Source organism: Eubalaena glacialis, chromosome 15, assembly GCF_028564815.1.
Source record: "Eubalaena glacialis isolate mEubGla1 chromosome 15, mEubGla1.1.hap2.+ XY, whole genome shotgun sequence".
Taxonomy (NCBI): Eukaryota; Metazoa; Chordata; class Mammalia; order Artiodactyla; family Balaenidae; genus Eubalaena; species Eubalaena glacialis.
Window position 1 is genome coordinate 34,670,623 of NC_083730.1, and position 26,266 is coordinate 34,696,888.

The following is a 26,266-nucleotide window of genomic DNA, read 5'->3' on the forward strand; positions in this document are numbered from 1 at the left end:
CCCCGGGAGCTGTACGAACAAAGAAGAGAAAGGGAAATCTCTCCCAGCAGCCTCAGAAGCAGCGGATTAAAGCTCCACAAACAACATGACGTGCCTGCATCTGTTGAATACCTGAATAGAAAACGAATCATCCCAAATTTAGGAGGTGGACTTTGGGAGCAGGATATATTAATTTTTCCCCTTTTCCTTTATTTGTGAGTGTATATGTGTATGCTTCTGGGTGAGATTTTGTCTGTATAGCTTTGCTCTCACCGTTAGTCCTAGGGTTAGGTCCATCTGATTTTTTTGTTTTTTTTGTTTTTTTACTTAAAATTTTTTTTTCCCTAATAAATGTTTTCTTAATAATTTTTTACTTATTTTCTATTTTTAAAAAATTAAAAAAAAATTTTTAATAAGTTTTTTCATATTTTATATATTAAAAAATTAAAAATTTTTTTAATAAATTTTTTATAATAATTTTTTCTTATTTTTTACTATAAAAAATTAATAAATATATTTTTAAAAAATAAAAATAATTTTTTCCTTAATAAATATATTTTTAATAATTTTTTTTAATTTTTTATTATAATAGCTTTATTTTATTTTATTGTATTCTCTTTCTATCTTTCTTTCTATTTTTTCTCCCTTTTATTCTGAGCCGTGTGGATGAAAGGCTCTTGGTGCTCCAGCCGGGCATCAGGGCTATGCCTCTGAGGTGGGAGAGCCAACTTCAGGATACTGGTCCACAAGAGACCTCCCAGCTCCATGTAATACCAAATGGTGAAAATCTCTCAGAGATCTCCATCTCAACATCAACACCCAGCTTCACTCAACGACCAGCAAGCTACAGTGCTGGACACCCTATGCCAAACAACTAGCAAAACAGGAACACAGCCCCATCCATTAGCAGAGAGGCTGCCTAAAATCATAATAAGGCCACAGACACCCCAAAACACACCACCAGATGTGGACGTGCCCACCAGAAAGACAAGATCCAACCTCATGCACCAGAACACAGGCACTAGTCGCCTCCACCAGGAAGCCTACATAACCCACTGAACCAACCTTAGCCACTGGGGACAGATACCAAAAACAACAGGAACTACGAACCTGCAGCCTGTGAAAAGGAGACCCCAAACACAGTAAGATAAGCAAAATGAGAAGGCAAAAAAACACACAGCAGATGAAGGAGCAGGGTCAAAACCCACCAGACCTAACAAATGAAGAGGAAATAGGCAGTCTACCAGAAAAAGAATTCAGAATAATGATAGTAAAGATGATCCAAAATCTTGGAAATAGAATAGACAAAATGCAAGAAATATTTAACAAGGACGTAGAAGAACCAAAGAGGAACCAAGCAATGATGAAAAACACAATCAATGAAATTAAAAATACTCTAGATGGGATCAATAGCAGAATAACTGAGGGAGAAGAACGGATAAGTGACCTGGAAGATAAAATAGTGGAAATAACTACTGCAAACCAGAATAAAGAAAAAAGAATGAAAAGAACAGAGGACAGTCTCAGAGACCTCTGGGACAACATTAAATGCACCAACATTCGAACCATAGGGGTCCCAGAAGAAGAAGAGAAAAAGAAAGGGACTGAGAAAATATTTGAAGAGATTATAGTTGAAAACTTCCCTAATATAGGAAAGGAAATAGTTAATCAAGTCCTGGAAGCACAGAGAGTCCCATACAGGATAAATCCAAGGAGAAACACACCAAGACACATATTAATCAAACTATCAAAAATTAAATATAAAGAAAACATATTAAAAGCAGCAAGGGAAAAACAACAAATAACACGCAAGGGAATCCCCGTAAGGTTAACAGCTGATCTTTCAGCAGAAACTCTGCAAGCCAGAAGGGAGTAGCAGGATATACTTAAAGTGATGAAGGAGAAAAACCTACAACCAAGGTTACTCTACCCAGCAAGGATCTCATTCAGATTTGAGGGAGAAATTAAAACCTTTACAGACAAGCAAAAGCTGAGAGAGTTCAGCACCACCAAACCAGCTTTACAACAAATGCTAAAGGAACTTCTCTAGGCAAGAAACACAAGAGAAGGAAAACACCTACAATAACAAACCCAAAACATTTAAGAAAATGGGAATAGGAAAATACATATCGATAATTACCTTAAATGTAAATGGATTAAATGCTCCCACCAAAAGCACAGACTGGCTGAATGGATACAAAAGCAAGACCCATATATATGCTGTCTACAAGAGACCCACTTCACACCTAGAGACACATACAGACTGAAAGTGAGGGGATGGAAAATATATTCCATGCAAATGGAAATCAAAAGAAAGCTGGAGTAGCAATTCTCATATCAGACAGAATAGACTTTAAAATAAAGACTATTACAAGAGACAAAGAAGGACACTATATAATGATCAAGGAATCTATCCAAGAGGAAGGTATAACAATTGTAAATATTTATGCACCCAACATAGGAGCACCTCAATACATAAGGCAAATACTAACAGCCATAAAAGGGGAAATCGACAGTAACACAATCATAGTAGGGGACTTTAACACCCCACTTTCACCAATGGACAGATCATCCAAAATGAAAATAAATAAGGAAACACAAGCTTTAAATGATACATTAAACAAGATGGACTTAATTGATATTTATAGGACATTCCACCCAAAAACAACAGAATACACATTTTTCTCAAGTGCTCATGGAACATTCTCCAGGATAGATCATATCTTGGTTCACAAATCAAGCCTTGGTAAATTTTAAAAAATTGAAATCGTATCAATTATCTTTTCCGACCACAACGCTATGAGACTAGATATCAATTACAGGACAAGATCTGTAAAAAATACAAACACATGGAGGCTACACAATACACTACTTAATAAGGAAGTGATCACTGAAGAAATCAAAGGGGAAATCAAAAAATACCTAGAAACAAATAACAATGGAGACACGACGACCCAAAACCTATGGGATGCAGCAAAAGCAGTTCTAAGAGGAAAGTTTATAGCAATACAAGCCTACATCAAGAAACAGGAAACATCTCGAATAAACAACCTAACCTTGCACCTAAAGCAATTAGAGAAAGAAGAACAAAAAAACCCCAAAGCTAGCAGAAGGAAAGAAATCATAAAGATCAGATCAGAAATAAATGAAAAAGAAATGAAGGAAACAATAGCAAAGGTCAACAAAACTAAAAGCTGGTTCTTTGAGAAGATAAACAAAATTGATAAACCATTAGCCAGACTCATCAAGAGAAAAAGGGAGAAGACTCAAATCAATAGAATTAGAAATGAAAAAGGAGAAGTAACCACTGACACTGCAGAAATACAAAGGATCATGAGAGATTACTACAAGCAACTCTATGCCAATAAAATGGACAACCTGGAAGAAATGGACAGATTCTTAGAAACGCACAACCTGCCGAGACTGAACCAGGAAGAAATAGAAAATATGAACAGACCAATCACAAGCACTGAAATTGAAACTGTGATTAAAAATCTTCCAACACACAAAAGCCCAGGACCAGATGGCTTCACAGGAGAATTCAATCAAACATTTAGAGAAGAGCTAACACCTATCCTTCTCAAACTCTTCCAAAATATTGCAGAGGGAGGAAGACTCCTCAACTCATTCTACGAGGCCACCATCACCCTGATACCAAAACCAGACAAAGATGTCACAAAGAAAGAAAACTACAGGCCAATATCACTGATGAACATAGATACAAAAATCCTCAACAAAATACTAGCAAACAGAATCCAACAGCACATTAAAAGGATCATACACCTTGATGAAGAGGGGTTTATCCCAGGAATGCAAGGATTCTTCAATATACGCAAATCAATCAACGTGATACATTATATTAACAAATTGAAGGAGAAAAACCATATGATCATCTCAATAGATATAGAGAAAGCTTTCGACAAAATTCAACACCCATTTATGATAAAAGCCCTGCAGAAAGTAAGCATAGAGGGAACTTTCCTCAACATAATAAAGGCCATATATGACAAACCCACAGCAAACATTGTTCTCAATGGTGAAAAACTGAAACCATTTCCACTAAGATCAGGAACAAGACAAGGTTGCCGACTGTCACCACTATTATTCAACATAGTTTTGGAAATGTTAGCCACAGCAATCAGAGAAGAAAAAGAAATAAAAGGAATCCAAATCAGAAAAGAAGAAGGAAAGCTGTCACTGTTTGCAGATGACGATACTATACATAGAGAATCCTAAAGATGCTACCAGAAAACTACTAGAGCTAATCAATGAATTTGGTAAAGTAGCAGGATACAAAATTAATGCACAGAAATCTCTTCCATTCCTATATACTAATGATGAAAAATCTGAAAGTGAAATTAAAAAAACACTCCCGTTTACCATTGCAACAAAAAGAATAAAATATCTAGGAATAAACCTACGTAGGGAGACAAAAGACCTGTATGTAGAAAATTATAGGACACTGATGAAAAAAATTAAAGATGATACAAATAGATGGAGAGATATACCATGTTCTTGGATTGGAAGAATCAACATTGTGAAAATGACTCTGCTACCCAAAGCAATCTACAGATCCAATGCAATCCCTATCAAACTACCACTGGCATTTTTCACAGAACTAGAACAAAAAATTTCACAATTTGTATGGAAACACAAAAGACCCTGAATAGCCAAAGCAATCTTGAGAACGAAAAATGTAGCTGGAGGAATCAGGCTCCCTGACTTCAGACTATATTACAAAGCTACAGTAATCAAGACAGTTTGGTACTGGCACAAAAACAGAAATATAGATCAATGGAACAGGATAGAAAGCCCAGAGATAAGCCCACGCAGATATGGTCACCTTATCTTTGATAAAGGAGGCAAGCATATACAGTGGAGAAAAGACAGCCTCTTCAATAAGTGGTGCTGGGAAAATTGGACAGGTACATGTAAAAGTATGAAACTAGAACACTCCCTGACACCGTACACAAAAATAAACTCAAAATGGATTAAAGACCTAAGTGTAAGGCCAGACACTATCAAACTCTTAGAGGAAAACATAGGCAGAACACTCTATGACATAAATCACAGCAAGATTCTTTTTGACTCAGCTCCTAGAGAAATGGAAATAAAAACACAAATAAACAAATCTGACCTAATGAAACTTAAAAGCTTTTGCACAGCAAAGGAAACCATAAACAAGACCAAAAGACAACCCTCAGAATGGGAGAAAATATTTGCAAATGAAGCAACTGACAAAGGATTAATCTCCAAGGTTTACAAGCAGCTCATGTAGCTCAATAACAAAAAAACAAACAACCCAATCCAAAAATGGGCAGAAGACCTAAATAGACATTTCTCCAAAGAAGATATACAGATTGCCAACAGACACATGAAAGAATGCTCAACATCATTAATCATTAGAAAAATGCAAATCAAAACTATAATGAGGTATCATCTCACACCGGTCAGAATGGCCATCATCAAAAAATCTAGAAACAATAAATGCTGGAGAGGATGTGGAGAAAAGGGAACCCTCTTGCACTGTTGGTGGGAATGTAAATTGATACAGCCACTATGGAGAACAGTATGGAGGTTCCTTAAAAAACTACAAATAGAACTACCATACGACCCAGCAATCCCACTACTGGGCATATACCCTGAGAAAACCATAATTCAGAAAGAGTCATGTACGAAAATATTCATTGCAGCTCTGTTTACAATAGCCAGGACATGCAAGCAACCTAGGTGTCCATCATTGAATGAATGGATAAAGAAGATGTGGCACATATATACAATGGAATATTACTCAGCCATAAAAAGAAATGAAATGGAGGTATTTGTAATGAGGTGGATGGAGTTAGATTCTGTCATACAGAGTGAAGTAAGTCAGAAAGAGAAAAACAAATACAGTATGCTAACACATATATATGGAATCTAAGGAAAAAAAGAAGAAAAAGTCATGAAGAACCTAGTGGCAAGATGGGAATAAAGACACAGACCTACTAGAGAATGGAGTTGAGGATATGGGGAGGGGGTGGGGTGAGATGTGACAGGGTGAGACAGTGTCATGGACATATATACACTACCAAATGTAAAATAGATAGCTAGTGGGAAGCAGCTGCATAGCACAGGAAGATCAGCTCGGTGCTTTGTGACCACCTAGAGGGGTGGGATAGGGAGGGTGGGAGGGAGGGAGATGCAAGATGGAAGAGATATGGGAACATATGTATATGTATAACTGATTCACTTTGTTATAAAGCAGAAACTAACACACCATTGTAAAGCAATTATACTTCAATAAAGATGTTTAAAAAAAAAAAAGATAACCCACATCCAAAGACAAATGAGGAGCCACAATGAGATGGTAGGAGGGGCGCAATCATAGTAAAATCAAATCCCATAACTGGTGGGTGGGTTACTCATAGACTGGCGAACACTTATACCACAGAAGTCCACCCACTGGAGTGAGGGTTCCGAGTCCCACGTCAGGCTTCCCAACCTGGGGTTCCGGCAATGGGAGGAGGAATTCATAGAGAATCAGACTTTGAAGCCTAGTGGGAATTGATTGCAGGACTTTGACACGACTGGGGGAAACAGGGACCCCACTCTTGGAGGCGCACACAAAATAGTGTGTGCTTCGGGACCCAGGGGAAGGAGCAGTGACCCCGGGGGAGGCTGAACCAGACCTACCTGCTAGTGTTGGAAGGTCTCCTGCAGAAGCTGGGGGTAGCTCTGTTTCACCATGGGGACAAGGACACTGGCAGCAGAAGCTCTGGGAAGTACTCCTTGGCATGAGCCCTCCCAGAGTCTGTCATTAGCCCCACCAAAGAGCCCAGGTAGGCTCCAGTGTTGGGTTGCCTCAGGCAAAACAACCAACAGGGAGGGAACCCAGCCCCACCCATCAACAGTCAAGTGGATTAAAGTTTTACTGAGCTCTGACCACCACAGCAACAGTCAGCTCTACTCAACACCAGAGCCTCCCATCAAGCCTCTTAGATAGCCTCAATCACCAGAGGGCAGACAAGAGAAGCAAGAAAAACTACAATCTGGCATCCTGTGGAACAAAAACCACATTCACAGAAAGATAGACAAGATGAAAATGCACAAGACTATATACCAGATGAAGGAACAAGATAAAACCCCAGAAAAACAACTAAATGAAGTGGAGATAGGCAACCTTCCAGAAAAAGAATTCAGAATAATGATAGTGAAGATGATCTAGGACCTCGGAATAAGAATTGAGGCAAAGATCGAGAAGATGCAAGAAATGTTTAACAAAGACCTAGAAGAATTAAAGAACAAATAAACAGAGATGAACAATACAATAACTGAAATGAAAACTACACTAGACGGAATCAACAGCAGAATAATTGAGGCAGAAGAACGGATAAGTGACCTGGAAGACAGAATGGTGGAATTCACTGCTGCAGAACAGAATAAAGAAAAAAGAATTAAAAGAAATGAAGACAGCATAAGAGACCTCTGGGACAACATTAAATGCAACAACATTCGCATTATAGGGGTCCCAGAATGAGAAGAGAGAGAGTAAGGACCAGAGAGAATATATGAAGAGGTTATAGTTGAAAACTTCCTAACAAGGGAAAGGAAATAGCCACCCAAGTCCAGGAAGCGCAGACAGTCCCATACAGGATAAACCCAAGGAGAAACACGCCAAGACACATAGTAATCAAATTGGCAACAATTAAAGACACAGAAAAATTATTGAAAGCAGCAAGGGAAAAAAGGCAAATAACATACAAGTGAACTCCCATAAGGTTAACAGCTGATTTCTCAGCAGAAACTGTACAAGCCAGAAGGGACTGGCATGATATACTTGAAGTGATGAAAGGGAAGAATCTACAACCAAGATTACTCTACCCGGCAAGGTTCTCATTTAGATTTGATGGAGAAATCAAAAGCTTTACAGACAAGCAAAAGCTAAGAGAATTCAGCACCACCAAACCAGCTCTATAACAAATGCTAAAGGAACTTCTGTAAGTGGGAAACACAAGAGAAGAAAAGGACCTACAAAAACAAACCCAAAACAATTAAGAAAATGGTCATAGGAACATACATATTGATAATTACCTTAAACGTGAATGGATTAAATGCTCCAACCAAAAGACACAGGCTTGCTGAATGGATACAAAAACAAGACCCATATATATGCTGTCTACAAGAGACCCACTTCAGACCTAGAGACACATACAGACTGAAAGTGAGGGGATGGAAAAAGATACTCCATGCAAATGGAAATCAAAAGAAAGCTGGAGTAGCAATACTCATATCAGATAAAGTAGACTTTAAAATAAAGAATGTTACAAGAGACAAGGAAGGACACTACATAATGATCAAGGGAGCAATCCAAGAAGAAGATATAACAATTATAAATATATATGCACCCAACATAGGAGCACCTCAATACATAAGGCAAATTCTAACAGCTATAAAAGAGGAAATCAACAGTAACACAATAATAGTGGGGGACTTTAACACCTCACATATACACCAATGGACAGATCTACCCAAACTGAAAATAAATAAGAAAACAGAAGCTTTAAGTGACACAATAGACCAGATAGAATTAATTGATATTTATAGGACATTCCATCCAAAAACAACAGATGACACTTTCTTCTCAAGTGTGCATGGAACATTCTCCAGGATACATCACATCTTGGGTCACAAATCAAGCCTCAGTAAACTTAAGAAAATTGAAATCATATCAAGCATCTTTTCTGACCACAATGCTATGAGATTAGAAATGAATTACAGGGGAAAAAAAAGGAAAAAACACAAACGCATGGAAGCTAAACAATACGTTACTAAATAACCAAGAGATCACTGCAGAAATCAAAAAGGTAATCAAAAAATACCTAGAGACAAAGGACAATGAAAACACAATGATCCAAAACCTATAGAATGCAGCAAAAGCAGTTCTAAGAGGGAAGTTTCTAGCTATACAAGCCTACCTCAAGAAACAAGAAAAATCTCAAGTAAACAATCTAACCTTACATCTAAAGGAACTAGAGAAAGAAGAACAAACAAAACCCAAAGTTAGCAGAAGGAAAGAAATCATAAAGATCAGAGTGGAAATAAATGAAATAGAAACAAAGAAAACAATAGCAAAGATCAATAAAACTAAAAGCTGGTTCTTTGAGAAGATAAACAAAATTGATAAGCCATTAGCCAGACTCATCAAGAAAAAGAGGGAGAGGACTCAAATCAATAAAATTAGAAATGAAAAAGAAGAAGTTACAACAGACACCGCAGAAGTACAAAGCATCCTAAGAGACTACTACAAGCAACTCTATGACAATAAAATGGACAACCTGGAAGAAATGGAGAAATTCTTAGAAAGGTATAACCTGCTAAGACTGAACCAGGAAGAAACAGAAAATATGAACAGACCAATCACAAGTAATGAAATTGAAACTGTGATTAAAAATCTTCCAACAAACAAAAGTCCAGGACCAGATGGCTTCACAGGTGAATTCTACCAATCATTTAGAGAAGAGTTAACGCCCATCCTTCTCAAACTCTTCCAAAAAATTGCAGAGGAAGGAACACTCCCAAACTCATTCTATGAGGCCACCATCACCCTGATACCAAAACCAGACAAAGATACTACAAAAAAAGAAAATTATAGACCAATATCACTGATGAATATAGATGCAAAAATTCTCAACAAAATACTAGCAAACAGAATCCAACAACACATTAAAAGGATCATACACCATGATCAAGTGGGATTTATCCCAGGGATGCAAGGATTCTTCAATATACACAAATCAATCAATGTGATACACCATATTAACAAATTGAAGAATAAAAACCATATGATCATCTCAATAGATGCAGAAAAAACTTTTGACAAAATTCAACACCGATTTATGATAAAAACTCTCCAGAAAGTGGGCATAGAGGGAACCTACCTCAACATAATAAAGGCTATATATGAAAAACCCACAGCAAACATCATTCTCAATGGTGAAAAACTGAAAGCATTTCCTCTAAGATCAGGAACAAGACAAGGATGGCCACTCTCACCACTATTATTCAACATAGTTTTGGAAGTCCTAGCCATGGCAATCAGAGAAGAAAAATAAATAAAAAGAATACAAATTGGAAAAGAAGAAGTAAAACTCTCACTGTTTGCAGGTTACATGATACCATATGCAGAAAGTCCTAATCATGTTACCAGAAAACTACTAGAGCTAATCAATGAATTTGGTAAAGTTGCAGGATACAAAATTAATACAAAAAATCTTTTGCATTCCTATACATTAAAAAGAAAGATCAGAAAATAAATTAAGGAAAGAATCCCATTTACCATTGCACCAAACAGAATAAAAAACCTAGAAATAAACCTACCTAAGGAGGCAAAAGACCTGTACTCTGAAAACTATAAGATTCTGATGAAGGAAATAAAAGGTGACACAAACAGATGGAGCAGGGGTTTCCCTGGTGGCGCAGTGGTTGAGAATCTGCCTGCCAATGCAGGGGACATGGGTTCGAGCCCTGGTCTGGGAAGATCCCACATGCTGCGGAGCAACTAGGCCCATGAGCCACAACTACTGAGCCTGCGTGTCTGGAGCCTGTGCTCTGCAACAAGAGAGGCTGCCATAGTGAGAGGCCCGCGCACCACGATGAAGAGTGGTCCCTGCTTGCCACACCTGGAGAAAGCCCTCACACAGAAACGAAGACCCAACACAGCCAAAAAATAAAAACATATATAAAAATAAAATTGCAAAATGAAAAGAAAGAAAGAAAAAAAAACAGATGGAGCAGTATACCATGTTCTTGGATTGGAAGAATCAATATTGCCAAAATTACTATACTACCCAAAGTAATCTACAGATTCAATTCAATCTCTATCAAATTACCAATAGCACTTTTCACAGAATTAGAACAAAATGTTTTATAATTTGCATGGAGACACAAAAGACCCTGAAGAGCTAAAGCTATCTTGAGAAAGAAAAACGGAGATAGAGGAATCAGGGTCCCTGACTTCAGATTATACTACAAAGCTACAGTCATCAAAAGAGTACAGTACTTGCACAAACACAGAGATATAGATCAATGAAACAGGATAGAAAGTCCAGAGATAAACCAATGTACCTATGGTGCATTAATCTACAACAAAGAGGTAAGAATATACAATGGAGAAAAGACAGTATCTTCAATAAGCAGTGTAGGGAAAACTGGACAGCTACATGTAAAAGAATGAAATTAGAATTCTCCCTAACACCATACACAAAAATAAAGTAAAAATGGATTAAAGACCTAAATTTAAGACCGACACTATGAAACTCTTAGAAGAAAACATAGACAGAACACTGTCTGAAATAAATTGCAGCAAGATGTTTTTTGATCCACCTCCTAGAGTAATGAAAACAAAACCAAATATAAACAAATGGGACCTCATTAAACTTAAAAGCTTTTGCAAAGCAAAGGAAACCATAAGCAAAATTAAAAGACAACCCACAGAAAGGGAGAGAATATTTGCAATTGAAGCAACCAACATGGGATTAATCTCCAAAATATACAAACAGCACATGCAGCTCAATATCAAAAAAATAAAACAACCCAATCAAAAAGTGGGTGGAAGATCTAAATAGACATTTCTCCAAAGAAGACATTCAGATGTCCATGAAGCACATGAAAAGATGCTCAACGTCACTAATTATTAGAGAAATGCAAATCAAAACTACAATGAGGTATGACCTCACACTGGTCAGAATGACCTTCATCAAATAATCTACAAACAATACATACTGGAGAGGGTGTAGAGAAAAGAGAACCCACCTACACTCTTGGTAGGAACATAAATTGTTACAGCCACTATGGAGAACAGTATGGAGGTTCCTAAAAAAACTAAAACTAGAGCTATTATATGATCCAGCAATCCCACTCCTGGACATATATCCAGAGAAAACCATAATTCAAAAAGATATATGGAGAAGAGGAGGAGGAGGCGGAGAAGAGGAGGAGGAGGCGGCTGAGGAGCTCCTTTCCTCTTCTCAGATCCGGGAGCGTCCCGGACGCAGAGCCGGAACTGGGGGACGCGGCGACTGTGGGGGCCTGGGGAGTTTTGCTGTCCTGGAGAGCAGAGAAATGGATACATAGCTGGAGGGGAAACTGGAGTTAAGAGCTGTCTTTTGGGAGGGAGGGGCAAGATGGCGGAAGAGTAAGACGCGGAGATCACCTTCCTCCCCACAGATACATGAGAAATACATCTACACGTGGAACTGCTCCTACAGAACACCCACTGAACGCTGGCAGAAGACGTCAGACCTCCCAAAAGGCAAGAAAATCCCCACGTACGTGGGTAGGGCAAAAGAAAAAAGAAATAACAGAGACAAAAGAATAGGGACGGGACCTGCACCAGTGGGAGGGAGCTGTGAAGGAGGAAAGGTTTCCACACACTAGGAAGCCCCTTCGTGGGCAGAGACTGCGGGTAGCAGAGGGGGGAAGCTTCGGAGCCACGGAGGAGAGCGCAGCCACAGTGGTGCGGAGGGCAAAGCGGAGATTCCCGCACAGAGGAGCGGTGCCGACCAGCACTCACCAGCCCGAGAGGCTTGTCTGCTCAGCCGCCGGGGCGGGCGGGGCCTGGGAGCTGGGGCTCGGGCTTCGGTGCTAGCCGGGAGGGAGTCCGGGAAAAAGACTGCAGCTGCCAAAGAGGCAAGAGAATTTTTCTTGCCTCTTTGTTTCGCGGCGCGCAAGGAGAGGGGATTCAGAGCGCCGCCTAAACGAGCTCCAGAGACGGGCGCGAGCCGCGGCTATCAGCGCGGATCCCACAGCAACAGGGACGCAGAGGGAAAAACGGAGAGATTCCCGCACAGAGGCTCGGCGCCGAGCAGCACTCACCAGCCCGAGAGGCTTGTCTGCTCACCTGCCGGGGCGGGCGGGGGCTGGGAGCTGAGGCTCGGGCTTCGGTCGGATCCCAGGGAGAGGACTGGGGTTGGCTGCGTGAACACAGCCTGAAGGGTCTAGCGCACCACAACTAGCCGGGAGGGTGCACGAGAAAAAGTCTGCAGCTGCTGAAGAGGCAGGAGACTTTTTCTTGCCTCTTTGTTTCGCGGCGTGCAAGGAGAGGGGATTCAGAGCGCCACTTAAACGAACTCCAGAGACGGGCGCGAGCCGCGGCTATCAGCGCGGACCCCAGAGACGGGCATGAGACGCTAAGGCTGCTGCTGCCGCCACCAAACAGCCTGTGTGCGAGCACAGGTCATTCTCGACACCGCCCCTCCCGGGAGCCTGTGCAGCCCGCCACGGCCAGGCTCCCGTAATCCGGGGACAACTTCCCCGGGAGAGCGCACGGCGCGCCTCAGGCTGCTGCAACGTCACGCCGGCTTCTGCCGCCGCAGGCTCGCCCCGCCTCCTCCGTACCGCTCCCTCCCCCCGGCCTGACTGAGCCAGAGCCCCCGAATCAGCTGCTCCTTTAACCCCGTTCTGTCTGGGCGGGGAACAGACGCCCTCAGGGGACCTACATGCAGAGGCGGGTCCAAATCCAAAGCTGAAGCCCGGGAGCTGTACGAACAAAGAAGAGAAAGGGAAATCTCTCCCAGCAGCCTCAGAAGCAGCGGATTAAAGCTCCACAAACAACTTGATGTGCCTGCATCTGTTGAATACCTGAATAGACAACGAATCATCCCAAATTTAGGAGATGGACTTTGGGAGCAGGATATATTAACTTTTCCCCTTTTCCTTTTTTTTGTGAGTGTAGATGTGTATGCTTCTGGATGAGATTTTGTCTGTATAGCTTTGCTCTCACCGTTAGTCCTAGGGTTAGGTCCGTCCGTTTTTTTTTTTTTTTGGCTTAAAAATTTTTTTTTTCCCTAATAAATGTTTTCTTAATAATTTTTTCCTTATTTTCTATTTTTAAAAAAATTTTTAATAAGTTTTTTCATATTTTTTCTTTTAAAAAATTAAAAAATTTTTTTTCTTAATAAATTTTTTCTAAATAATTTTTTTCTTATTTTTAGTATAAAAAATTAATAAATCTATTTTTAAAAAATTAAAAAAATTTTTTTTTTCTTAATAAATTTACTCTTAATAATTTTTTTCTTATTTTTTATTATAATTGCTTTATTTTATTTTTTTCTTTCTTTCCATTTTTTCTCCCTTTTATTCTGAGCCGTGTGGATGAAAGGCTCTTGGTGCTCCAGCCAGGCATCAGGGCTGTGCCTCTGAGGTGGGAGAGCCAACTTCAGGACACTGGTCCACAAGAGACCTCCCAGCTCCACGTAATACCAAACGGCGAAAATCTCTCACAGATCTCCATCTCAACATCAAGACCCAGCTTCACTCAACGACCAGCAAGCTACAGTGCTGGACACCCTATGCCAAACAACTAGCAAGAGAGGAACACAGCCCCATCCATTAACAGAGAGGCTGCCTAAAATCATAATAAGGCCACAGACACCCCAAAACACACCACCAGACGTGGACGAACCCACCAGAAAGACAACATCCAGCCTCATCCACCAGAACACAGGCACTAGTTCCCTCCACCAGGAAACCTACACAACCCACTGAACCAACCTTAGCCACTGGGGACAGATACCAAAAACAACGGGAACTACGAACCTGCAGCCTGTGAAAAGGAGACCCCAAACACAGTAAGATAAGCAAAATGAGAAGACAGAAAAACACACAGCAGATGAAGGAGCAGGGTCAAAACACACCAGACCTAACAAATGAAGAGGAAATAGGTAGTCTACCTGAAAAAGAATTCAGAATAATGATAGTAAGGATGATCCAAAGTCTTGGAAATAGAATAGACAAAATGCAAGAAACATTTAACAAGGACGTAGAAGAACTAAAGAGGAACCAAGCAACGATGACAAGCACAATAAATGAAATTAAAAATACTCTAGATGGGATCAATAGCAGAATAACTGAGGCAGAAGAACGGATAAGTGACCTGGAAGATAAAATGGTGGAAATAACTACTGCAGAGCAGAATAAAGAAAAAAGAAATAAAAGAACTGAGGACAGTCTCAGAGACCTCTGGGACAACATTAAACGCACCAACATTCGAATTATAGGGGTCCCAGAAGAAGAAGAGAAAAAGAAAGGGACTGAGAAAATATTTGAAGAGATTATAGTTGAAAACTTCCCTAATATGGGAAAGGAAATAGTTAATCAAGTCCTGGAAGCACAGAGAGTCCCATACAGGATAAATCCAAGGAGAAACACACCAAGACACATATTAATCAAACTATCAAAAATTAAATATAAAGAAAACATATTAAAAGCAGCAAGGGAAAAACAACAGATAACACACAAGGGCATCCCCATAAGGTTAACAGCTGATCTTTCAGCAGAAACGCTGCAAGCCAGAAGGGAGTGGCAGGATATACTTAAAGTGATGAAGGAGAAAAACCTACAACCAAGATTACTCTACCCAGCAAGGATCTCATTCAGATTTGATGGAGAAATTAAAACCTTTACAGACAAGCAAAAGCTGAGAGAGTTCAGCACCACCAAACCAGCTTTACAACAAATGCTAAAGGAACTTCTCTAGGCAAGAAACACAAGAGAAGGAAAACACCTACAATAACAAACCCAAAACATTTAAGAAAATGGGAATAGGAAAATACATATCGATAATTACCTTAAATGTAAATGGATTAAAGGCTCCCACCAAAAGACACAGACTGGCTGAATGGATACAAAAACAAGACCCATATATATGCTGTCTACAAGAGACCCACTTCAGACCTAGAGACACATACAGACTGAAAGTGAGGGGATGGAAAAAGATATTCCATGCAAATGGAAATCAAAAGAAAGCTGGAGTAGCAATTCTCATATCAGACAAAATAGACTTTAAAATAAAGACAATTACAAGAGACAAAGACGGACACTATATAATGATCAAGGGATCGATCCAAGAGGAAGGTATAACAATTGTAAATATTTATGCACCCAACATAGGAGCACCTCAATACATAAGGCAAATACTAACAGCCATAAAAGGGGAAATCGACAGTAACACAATCATAGTAGGGGACTTTAACACCCCACTTTCACCAATGGACAGATCATCCAAAATGAAAATAAATAACGAAACACAAGCTTTAAATGATACATTAAACAAGATGGACTTAATTGATATTTATAGGACATTCCACCCAAAAACAACAGAATACACAGTTTTCTCAAGTGCTCATGGAACATTCTCCAGGATAGATCATATCTTGGGTCACAAATCAAGCCTTGGTAAATTTAAAAAAATTGAAATCGTATCAAGTATCTTTTCCGACCACAACGCTATGAGACTAGATATCAATTACAGGAAAAGATCTGTAAAAAATACAAACACATGGAGGCTACACAATACACTACTTAATAACGAAGTGATCACTGAAGAAATCAAAGGGGAAATCAAAAAATACCTAGAAACAAATGACAATGGAGACACGACGATCCAAAACCTATGGGATGCAGCAAAAGCAGTTCTAAGAGGGAAGTTTATAGCAATACAAGCCTACATCAAGAAACAGGAAACATCTCGAATAAACAACCTAACCTTGCACCTAAAGCAATTAGAGAAAGAAGAACAAAAAAACCCCAAAGCTAGCAGAAGGAAAGAAATCATAAAGATCAGATCAGAAATAAATGAAAAAGAAATGAAGGAAACAATAGCAAAAATCAATGAAACTAAAAGCTGGTTCTTTGAGAAGATAAACAAAATTGATAAACCATTAGCCAGACTCATCAAGAGAAAAAAGGAGAAGACTCAAATTAATAGAATTAGAAATGAAAAAGGAGAAGTAACCACTGACACTGCAGAAATACAAACGATCATAAGAGATTACTACAAGCAACTCTATGCTAATAAAATGGACAACCTGGAAGAAATGGACAGATTCTTAGAAATGCACAACCTGCCGAGACTGAACCAGGAAGAAATAGAAAATATGAACAGACCAATCACAAGCACTGAAATTGAAACTGTGATTAAAAATCTTCCAACACACAAAAGCCCAGGACCAGATGGCTTCACAGGCGAATTCTATCAAACATTTAGAGAAGAGCTAAAACCTATCCTTCTCAAACTCTTCCAAAATATTGCAGAAGGAGGAACACTCCCCAACTCATTCTACGAGGCCACCATCACCCTGATACCAAAACCAGGCAAAGATGTCACAAAGAAAGAAAACTACAGGCCAATATCACTGATGAACATAGATGCAAGAATCCTCAACAAAATACTAGCAAACAGAATCCAACAGCACATTAAAAGGATCATACACCATGATCAAGTGGGGTTTATTCCAGGAATGCAAGGATTCTTCAATATACGCAAATCAATCAACGTGATACATCATATTAACAAATTGAAGGAGAAAAACCATATGATCATCTCAATAGATGCAGAGAAAGCTTTCGACAAAGTTCAACACCCATTTATGATAAAAGCCCTGCAGAAAGTAGGCATAGAGGGAACTTTCCTCAACATAATAAAGGCCGTATATGACAAACCCACAGCCAACATTGTCCTCAATGGTGAAAAACTGAAACCATTTCCACTAAGATCAGGAACAAGACAAGGTTGCCCACTCTCACCACTATTATTCAACATAGTTTTGGAAGTGTTAGCCACAGCAGTCAGAGAAGAAAAAGAAATAAAAGGAATCCAAATCGGAAAAGAAGAAGTAAAGCTGTCACTGTTTGCTGATGACATGATACTATACATAGAGAATCCAAAAGAAGCTACCAGAAAACTACTAGAGTTAATCAATGAATTTGGTAAAGTAGCAGGATACAAAATTAATGCACAGAAATCTCTTGCATTCCTATATACTAATGATGAAAAATCTGAAAGTGAAATTAAGAAAACACTCCCGTTTACCATTGCAACAAAAAGAATAAAATATCTAGGAATAAACCTACCTAAGGAGACAAAAGACCTGTATGCAGAAAATTATAGGACACTGATGAAAGAAATTAAAGATGATACAAATAGATGGAGAGATATACCACGTTCTTGGATTGGAAGAATCAACATTGTGAAAATGACTCTACTACCCAAAGCAATCTACAGATTCAGTGTAATCCCTATCAAACTACCAATGGCATTTTTCACAGAACTAGAACAAAAAATTTCACAATTTGTATGGAAACACAAAAGACCCTGAATAGCCAAAGCAATCTTGAGAACGAAAAATGGAGCTGGAGGAATCAGGCTCCCTGACTTCAGACTATATTACAAAGCTACAGTAATCAAGACAGTTTGGTACTGGCACAAAAACAGAAATATAGATCAATGGAACAGGATGGAAAGCCCAGAGATACGCCCACGCACATATGGTCACCTTATCTTTGATAAAGGAGGCAAGCATATACAGTGGAGAAAAGACAGCCTCTTCAATAAATGGTGTTGGGAAAATTGGACAGGTACATGTAAAAGTATGAAATTAGAACACTCCCTGACACCATACACAAAAATAAACTCAAAATGGATTAAAGGCCTAAGTGTAAGGCCAGACACTATCAAACTCTTAGAGGAAAACATAGGCAGAACACTCTATGACATAAATCACAGCAAGATCCTTTTTGACCCAGCTCCTAGAGAAATGGAAATAAAAACACAAATAAACAAATGGGACCTAATGAAACTTCAAAGCTTTCGCACAGCAAAGGGAACCATAAACAAAAACAAAGACAACCCTTAGAATGGGAGAAAATACTTGCAAATGAAGCAACGGACAAAGGATTAATCTCCAAAATTTACAAGCAGCTCATGCAGCTCAATAGCAAAAAACAAACAACCCAATCCAAAAATGGGCAGAAGACCTAAATAGACATTTCTCCAAAGAAGATATACAGATTGCCAACACATGAAAGAATGCTCAACATCATTAATCATTAGAGAAATGCAAATCAAAACTACAATGAGATATCATCTCACACCGGTCAGAATGGCCATCATCAAAAAGTCTACAAACAATAAATGCTGGAGAGGGTGTGGAGAAAAGGGAACCCTCTTGCACTGTTGGTGGGAATGTAAATTGATACAGCCACTATGGCTAACAGTATGGAGGTTCCTTAAAAAACTAAAAATAACACTACCATATGACCCAGCAATCCCACTACTGGGCATATACCCTGAGAAAACCATAACTCGAAAAGCATCATGTACCAAAATGTTCATTGCAGCTGTATTTACAATAGCCAGGACATAGAAGAAACCTAAGTGTCCATCAATAGATGAATGGACATGTATTGGGTAAGATGTGACAGGGTGAGAGAGTGGCATAGACATATATACACTACCAAAGTAAAATAGATAGCTAGTGGGAAGCAGCCGCATAGCACAGGGAGATCAGCTCGGTGCTTTGTGACCACCTAGAGGGGTGGGATAGGGAGGGTGGGAGGGAGGGAGATGCAAGAGGGAAAAGATATGGGAACATATGCATATGTATAACTGATTCACTTTGTTATAAAGCAGAAACTGACACACCACTGTAAAGCAATTATACTCCAATAAAGATGTTTAAAAAAAAAAAAAAAGAAAAAATGGAGTGACTTCCCTAGTGGTGCAGTGGTTGGGGGTCCGCCTGCAGTGCAGGGGACACTGGTTCGATACCTGGTCTGAAAAGATCTCACATGCTGCAGAGCAGCTGGGCCAGTGCACCACAACTACTGGGCTTGCACTCTAGAGCCTGCGAGTCACAACCGCAGAGCCCGCATGCCACAACTACTGAGGCCTGCACACCCAGAGCCCGTGCTCCACAACAAGAGAGGCCACCACAATGAGAGACCCATGCACCGCAGCGAGGAGTGGCCCCAGCTCACCACAACTAGAGGAAGCCCATGTGCAGCAACGAAGACCCAACACAGCCAAAAATAAATAAATAAATTTATTTAAAAAAAAAATAGATGAATGGATAAAGAAGATGTGGCACATATATACAATGGAATATTACTCAGCCATAAAAGGAAACGAAATTGAGTTTTTTGTAGTGAGGTGGATGGACCTAGAGTCTGTCATACAGAGTGAAGTAAGTCAGAAAGAGAAAAACAAATACCTTATGCTAACACATATACATGGAATTTAAAAAAAAAAAAAAGGTCATGAAGAACCTAGGGGCAAGACGAGAATAAAGACACAGACCTACTAGAGAATGGACTTGAGGATATGGGGAGGAGAATGGTAAGCGGTGACAAAGTGAGAGAGTGGCATGGACATATATACACTACCAAACGTAAAATAGATAGCAAGTGGGAAGCAGCCGCATAGCACAGGGAGATCAGCTCGGTGCTTTGTGACCACTTAGAGGGGTGGGATAGGGAGGGTGGGAGAGAGGGAGTCGCAAGAGTGAAGAGATATGGGAACATATGTATATGTATAACTGATTCACTTTGTTGTAAAGCAGAAACTAACACACCATTGTAAAGAATTATACTCCAATAAAGATGTTAAAAAAAAAAAAAAAAAAGGCAAACATGTGAGCATAGAAAGCCAGGTCACTTCACTTGGCAAATTAATACAGATAGAAACATGATATAGTCTCAAATAGCTTGCTCTGAATAAGACTTTTGATAATGGATAGACAATTCTGAACCACAAAGGATTTGTGTTCCTTCTCAGTTACAAAGTGAGATAGGAAGGGGACAGGGCACAACCTTTAAAAGAATGACATAGCAGTTGAGGACATGACATAAACTGGTTAGAACCAACTAGGTTCAAGATGGCAGACGATTGACTTCCAGTAGACCTTGAGCCTCATTATACACTCATTTTAATGCATCAGCATGCTAAATGACATACCCACAGGTGCCATAACTGTTCCAAGGCCAGCCAAGAACCCACACTTGGTGGCCTGTCCCATGGTCTCTCCTGAGACCACTTTTTTTCCCTGCAACATCTTTTCTGGCACCCAATGTGGGGCCTCAAAGGGCATAATCTTGATCTGTCTATTGGGCTATGGCTTCCCTCTGTGGAGGTGGCTGGGACTCGTCCTGAGCTGTGTAGAGTCAAGTAACCCCTTAGGTGGCAGCTTATGCTGCCTTGCAGGATCTGGCAGGGACCAGTTCTCTGGCTGTGAAGGAGCCCACTGAGCTCAAGTCTTTTCTCCCTTCAATCTTTCTCATTCTCCTACCACTCTGTCTCTTTGGACTTGAAAAGATCCACTGAGACAACCACTGGACATCCAAATGAAGACCACGGGGCAAGTAATTGGCAACTTGGTTGGGTGAGTTTCCCCTCTGTGGCTCCTTGAGCCCAATTCCCCCTCTCTACTCTTTCTTAATCCCAGTCTGGTTTGGGGATGCTGGAACTGTGTTGGGTGTCCAAATTGGGGGAGTCTGTGAGTCATCCTCTAAATTTTCAGCCTGGCCCTCCGCAAGTGCTCTTGGGACTTATGGCCTCATTGCAGCCCTGAGTAGATGTTGTAGGTGAGCATTTCCCTCAAGAGGATCACGGTCCCTTGTCCCCTCCCCAGGAATTGTTGTGGCTGTAAACTTGAGGCAGAAGGCAGGAGATAGATGGGCTTCAGGCTAGACATTTACAACTGGCCTCCTTTTCACACTTCCTGGGGTGAGAAGAAATGGGTTCCAGGCCAGTTATTCATTACCATTCCCCTGTTTACATTTCCTGAAGCAAGAGACAAACGGGCTCCAGGTCTACATATTTATGACTGAACTCCTGTCTATATTTTGAGATCTGTACCTCGATATAAAAACCAGCAACAGAAATAGGGTAAATAACTGGACATTGGACATTTTTATGGCATGGACAGAGTGGGATTAAACCCTGTTAGAAGATCAAGAGGTCTTTTGTTTCCCATCCTTGGGGCAAAGGAAACATTGCCACATGCACAGAAAGTCTCTTTGGGGGTCAAAAAGGAGGGGGCACCACCCCAAAATATGTGATGCTAAGGCCATCCCATAGGCCTCTGGGATGTAATCCATCTTGAAAAAAAGTTGGGCACGCATGTTGAGGAGGGTCCTAAGACAGGTCAGGTGTGGAAAAAGACCAGATAATTGGCCAAAGGTAAACAAAGACCTGGAAGAATTGCCCTATATAAATGACTTAACTGCCTCTTTACTGAGCTCCTCCTCATTAGGGAGGATGCCCACACCCTTTCTCTCCAGATGTGTATCTCTGCCTTGCTTCTATCTTAACTAAACAAACAGTTTCTCTGTGTGCTCTCCCACTTGCCGTTGTGCTATGTCTCTAATAATAAACTTTGTACCTGCCTTTACCATTTTGCCTCTGTGAGAAATGCATTTTTCACTGGGGGCAAGAGCCAGGGCGTGTGGTGGCTAGGATTCCTTGTTTTCATCCAGGCTACCCAGGTTCAATTCCTGGGCAGGGAATTAAGATCTCGCTTCACACCACCACTCACTGCTGCCTTTCCAAGATCACAACTTCCTAGTCCCACTCAGTCATCCTCCTTATTTCAACCCCCATTTCAACTGTGATACCAAGCCAGGTCATGCTCCCTGTTAAGGGTCACATCTCGTGGGGAGCCCAGACACCTCTGAGCAGAAGTTGTGAGTGAGCACTTCCCTCGTAGGGGTCACCAGTGGACTTTATCAACCCCTGAATGGAGGTAGTAGTCGAGCACCTTTCTCAGTAGGTTTATGAATCCCTGGCCTAGGAAGCATCGTGGCTGTGCACCTTCTTGCCAACTCCTCTCTATTCTAACAAGTGTCGTGGCTGTACACCTTCCCTCCTGCCCTGGATTTCTCTTATATCCTCCACCTCTCCTTACTTCTTGGACTGTCTATTGATCCTTGAACCTCCTCGCCAGCTTTGCCAGCATGTTGGGTGTTGCCTCTTTTACTTCTGTGGAGAGGTAACCCTCCTAAATATCACAAGGACCATATCCTGAGAGTTTTTGCCTTGTATTGTTATCACTGCTTTGTGGTGCTCCAGCCCTACCCTTCAGGTCTACTTGTTTCTCTTTCTTTTGTTTCAGTGATAAAGTTAATCCATTTAGTTTGCTCATGGCCTGGGTCTCCTTCCTCCCTCTCTGAAGGATTTAGGCCCTGGGACTCCGGTTGCTTTTTCTCCCACTGGCTCTTGTTCCTTTCTTGATTAATCCAAGAGGCCTCCTCAGGCTCACTGACCAGGCAGATTTCGGGGGCTCACTGTTGACACTGGGAGAACGAATGCCAGGACAAATAACTACCATTTGACCAGGATCCATCAGACCCCCATTTTATCAAGATACACAAATTTTTTTAAAAAATGGGGACAACTACAAGCATCGTGAAGGACTCCCCCCTTGGACGCATGTTAGCTAATGGGGGAAAATTTAGACGGGATGGTTTAAGAAAAAAAGAAATTAATTTTCTTTTTCAATACTGCATGACCCCAATACAAACTAGGGGACCAAGAGATCTGGCCAGAAAATGGGTCATTGAATTACAATACCATCTTGCAGCTGAGCTTATTTTGTAAAAAGAAACATAAATGAGGGGAAGTCCTATACATCCAATGTTCATAACCTTATTCCAAAATCCAGGTCTAAAGAATTCCTGCCAGGTGTGCCTGGCTCACACCCCTTCAAAGTGCCTTCTTCCCCAACAGGAGCCTGATGCGTTAGATGATCCCCTTATGAGTCCACCTCCCCAAGGCCCACAACTGGGAACTGTTACCTCTCCCAGTTCTGAGGGGGGGACAGTCTTCTGGACCATTTACGCTTGACACCCCATCTGGGGAGCTGGAGAACACAGACCCCCATAAATCAACTCATGGATTTGGCCTTTGGAGTATTTAACAATAGAGATAAGGTTGAAGAGGCAAAAATAATTCAAGGACAACAGCAAAAAGCACAATTACTGGTGGCATCCCTAAACCTTGCACCACCTCAGGGTTACATTCCTTTGTGAAGATCCATGGTGAGGACAGGATCCAGGAAGCCTGAATCAGAACCACTGTCTTGCCAATAAAGCATCTGTTTTAAGTGTGACCAAGAGGGCCACTGGAAGGTCAAATGCTCCCTGTATGGGAAAAGTCCACGGGGACCCGCACAATATACAAACGAGAGGGCCATTGGAAGTGGGACTGCCCCCAGTCCCAAAGGGGACTCAGGCCTCCCAAACCAGTGATGGCTGAGAGGACTGGATATTGATGGGGCCTGGGATCCTCCCTGGCTTCCAAAGGACACCTGGTCCTTTCTGTGGACGAACCTTGGATAACCCTTGATGTGGCAAGTAGGAAAGTTATTTTCTTATTAGATATGGGGATTGCCTACTCTGTGCTGACTGATTTCCCTGGACCCCTGTCCTCCCCATGCTGTATAATAACGGGGATAGATGGAAAGCCCAAAACCAAGCTATTCACCCCTCCCCTCAATGGCTTGCTAGGAAATTTTACCTTTCCACATCAGATTCTGCTCATGCCTGAGTGTCCCGTCCCCTTGTTAGGAAGAGACTTACTCACTAAATTACAGACGGTAGTCCAAGCTGGAAACCTTCATGGAGAAGACACACCCCAAGGAAAATAATTGCTCTTTGCTGGAGGAGCCTACCTGTTTATGGGCTGTTAAACAGGTTCACAGTGCCAGAACTAAATGTCACTTTCTTCTGCATTCCCCTGCACCCAGACTCCCAATATCTCTTTTTCTTTGAGTGGACAAATCCAGACACTGTAATGCCATGAATGCCTCCACTCTGTGTGCTTATAAAATTCAAGCTGAGAGTGCCTACAGTATAGGAAAGGAATGGACAAAAAATTGTCCAGCTACCTTTAGAAATGGAGATCACATAAGACTGTATGCAAGCCTCCTCAGATCAAAGGCTGGACTGAGGGAAATAATTTAAAATTTTCTTAAACCGAGGGAGGACCCCCAAAAGAGTTCGTAAATAGATTACCAGAATGGGAGGCCACTGGTCTGACTAAACTAACCATACTTGATAACAATTTTAGGGGAGGCCTTCTCCTCTAAGCTAAATGAGGGAAAATAAAACATTCCAACATAGGTAAATGGTTATGTCAGTCCTTCAACATCATTGAGGTAGACACCAAATTCTTCAAAAAAAATAAAAAATAAATAAAACTGTCCTTGTTTTACAAATCTAGTCTTTACAGGACCAGAGGTGTGGCTCTAAAAGTAATTCAAAGCCCACCAATCCTGTTACCACTCCCAAAACCTTCCCTATTTATCTTAAGAGGCCTGTAAGTATTAAACAAAGAGAGAACAAAGTCTTCCTAAGAAGAACTTGCCTTTCTCCTCCCATGCCTTTGAAATGCAAATGTTTACCTCTTTTTCTCCAGGAACCCTTATCTCTTCAATCTTTAAAAAATACAAATTAAAATAATAATAATAATAATAAAATACAAATTTTGAAACAGGGGGTAAGCAATTTGGAACTTGTCTAGGACAAATAAGAACCTTAAGAGTCTTCCCCATAAATATTAGTAAAAAATATACTTAGCCATCTAGACAGGTGACTGTGACTTTTATATAAATACTTATAAATATGAAGGAAACCAGCCAGAGTGAATTTCAGGTTCATGTGATCTAGAAAATATTCAGTATTAAATTAATATCTGGTATTAGCTTAAGTGTGTTGGTTTGATTAATATAGACATCTTTAGAGGCATCAATGTTAAGTATAATACTTCTGTTGTACCTAGGATTACTAGAGGTCAAATAAGACCTTTTTATTATATATCTGTTGAAATTTGTCAGCAAGAAAAATAAATTGGTATGATGAAATGTTTATAAGTGAATTAAATGCAAGTGAGATAAGAGCTTTTGGATGAAATTTTTAGGAATAATTATATTTAATAAATGTCTACTTAAGAATAATCTCTCCAGATATTTGGAAATTTACTTGAAATTTAGAGTTGTTCTAAACTAAGTGATGGATGTTTATTAAATAGCTAGGTCATTCCCAAATAAAATAAGATAATGAGGCATCAATTACTAAACAGAGAAGCTAAAGGTATTTAGGACTATTGATAAATATGTTTGTTACCACCCTGAGATAGTCTCTATAACAAAGCACATGGTTTTTAGAAATCATTGGTATTTATGTTTACCAATCTACAGAGTACTGGTGTAGAAGACAGTTTATGATCACTTAAGAAAAGTAAGATGTGTGTTTTGAACAAAAGAAGGTATGAGGAAGGGCATTACATTCTCTTAAGGGAAAAGATTTTTGTCCTACAGCTGGTTGCTTCTAAATGGAAAAAAACGGGCACAGTGATATAGATACAAAAAGTTGTAAAAGGTTTGTGGAAAATGAAAAGGAAATTTAGTTGGGTAAATTGATTTTGTTGGGAGTGGGCTGAGGCAAAACTTGGATTCAGTCTCTGTGAAGAAAA

At 40.3% G+C, this 26,266-nt stretch overlaps 1 protein-coding gene across 1 annotated transcript in view; it reads left to right on the forward strand.

Annotated features, from left to right (window-relative positions):
* RIT2 (Ras like without CAAX 2) overlaps window positions 1–26,266 on the forward strand; it is a 567,177-nt gene that overhangs the window by 122,702 nt on the left and 418,209 nt on the right. The window contains 1 exon segment of the mRNA XM_061169231.1: window positions 20,788–20,799. Within this exon segment, the coding sequence (XP_061025214.1) occupies window positions 20,788–20,799 (12 nt within the window).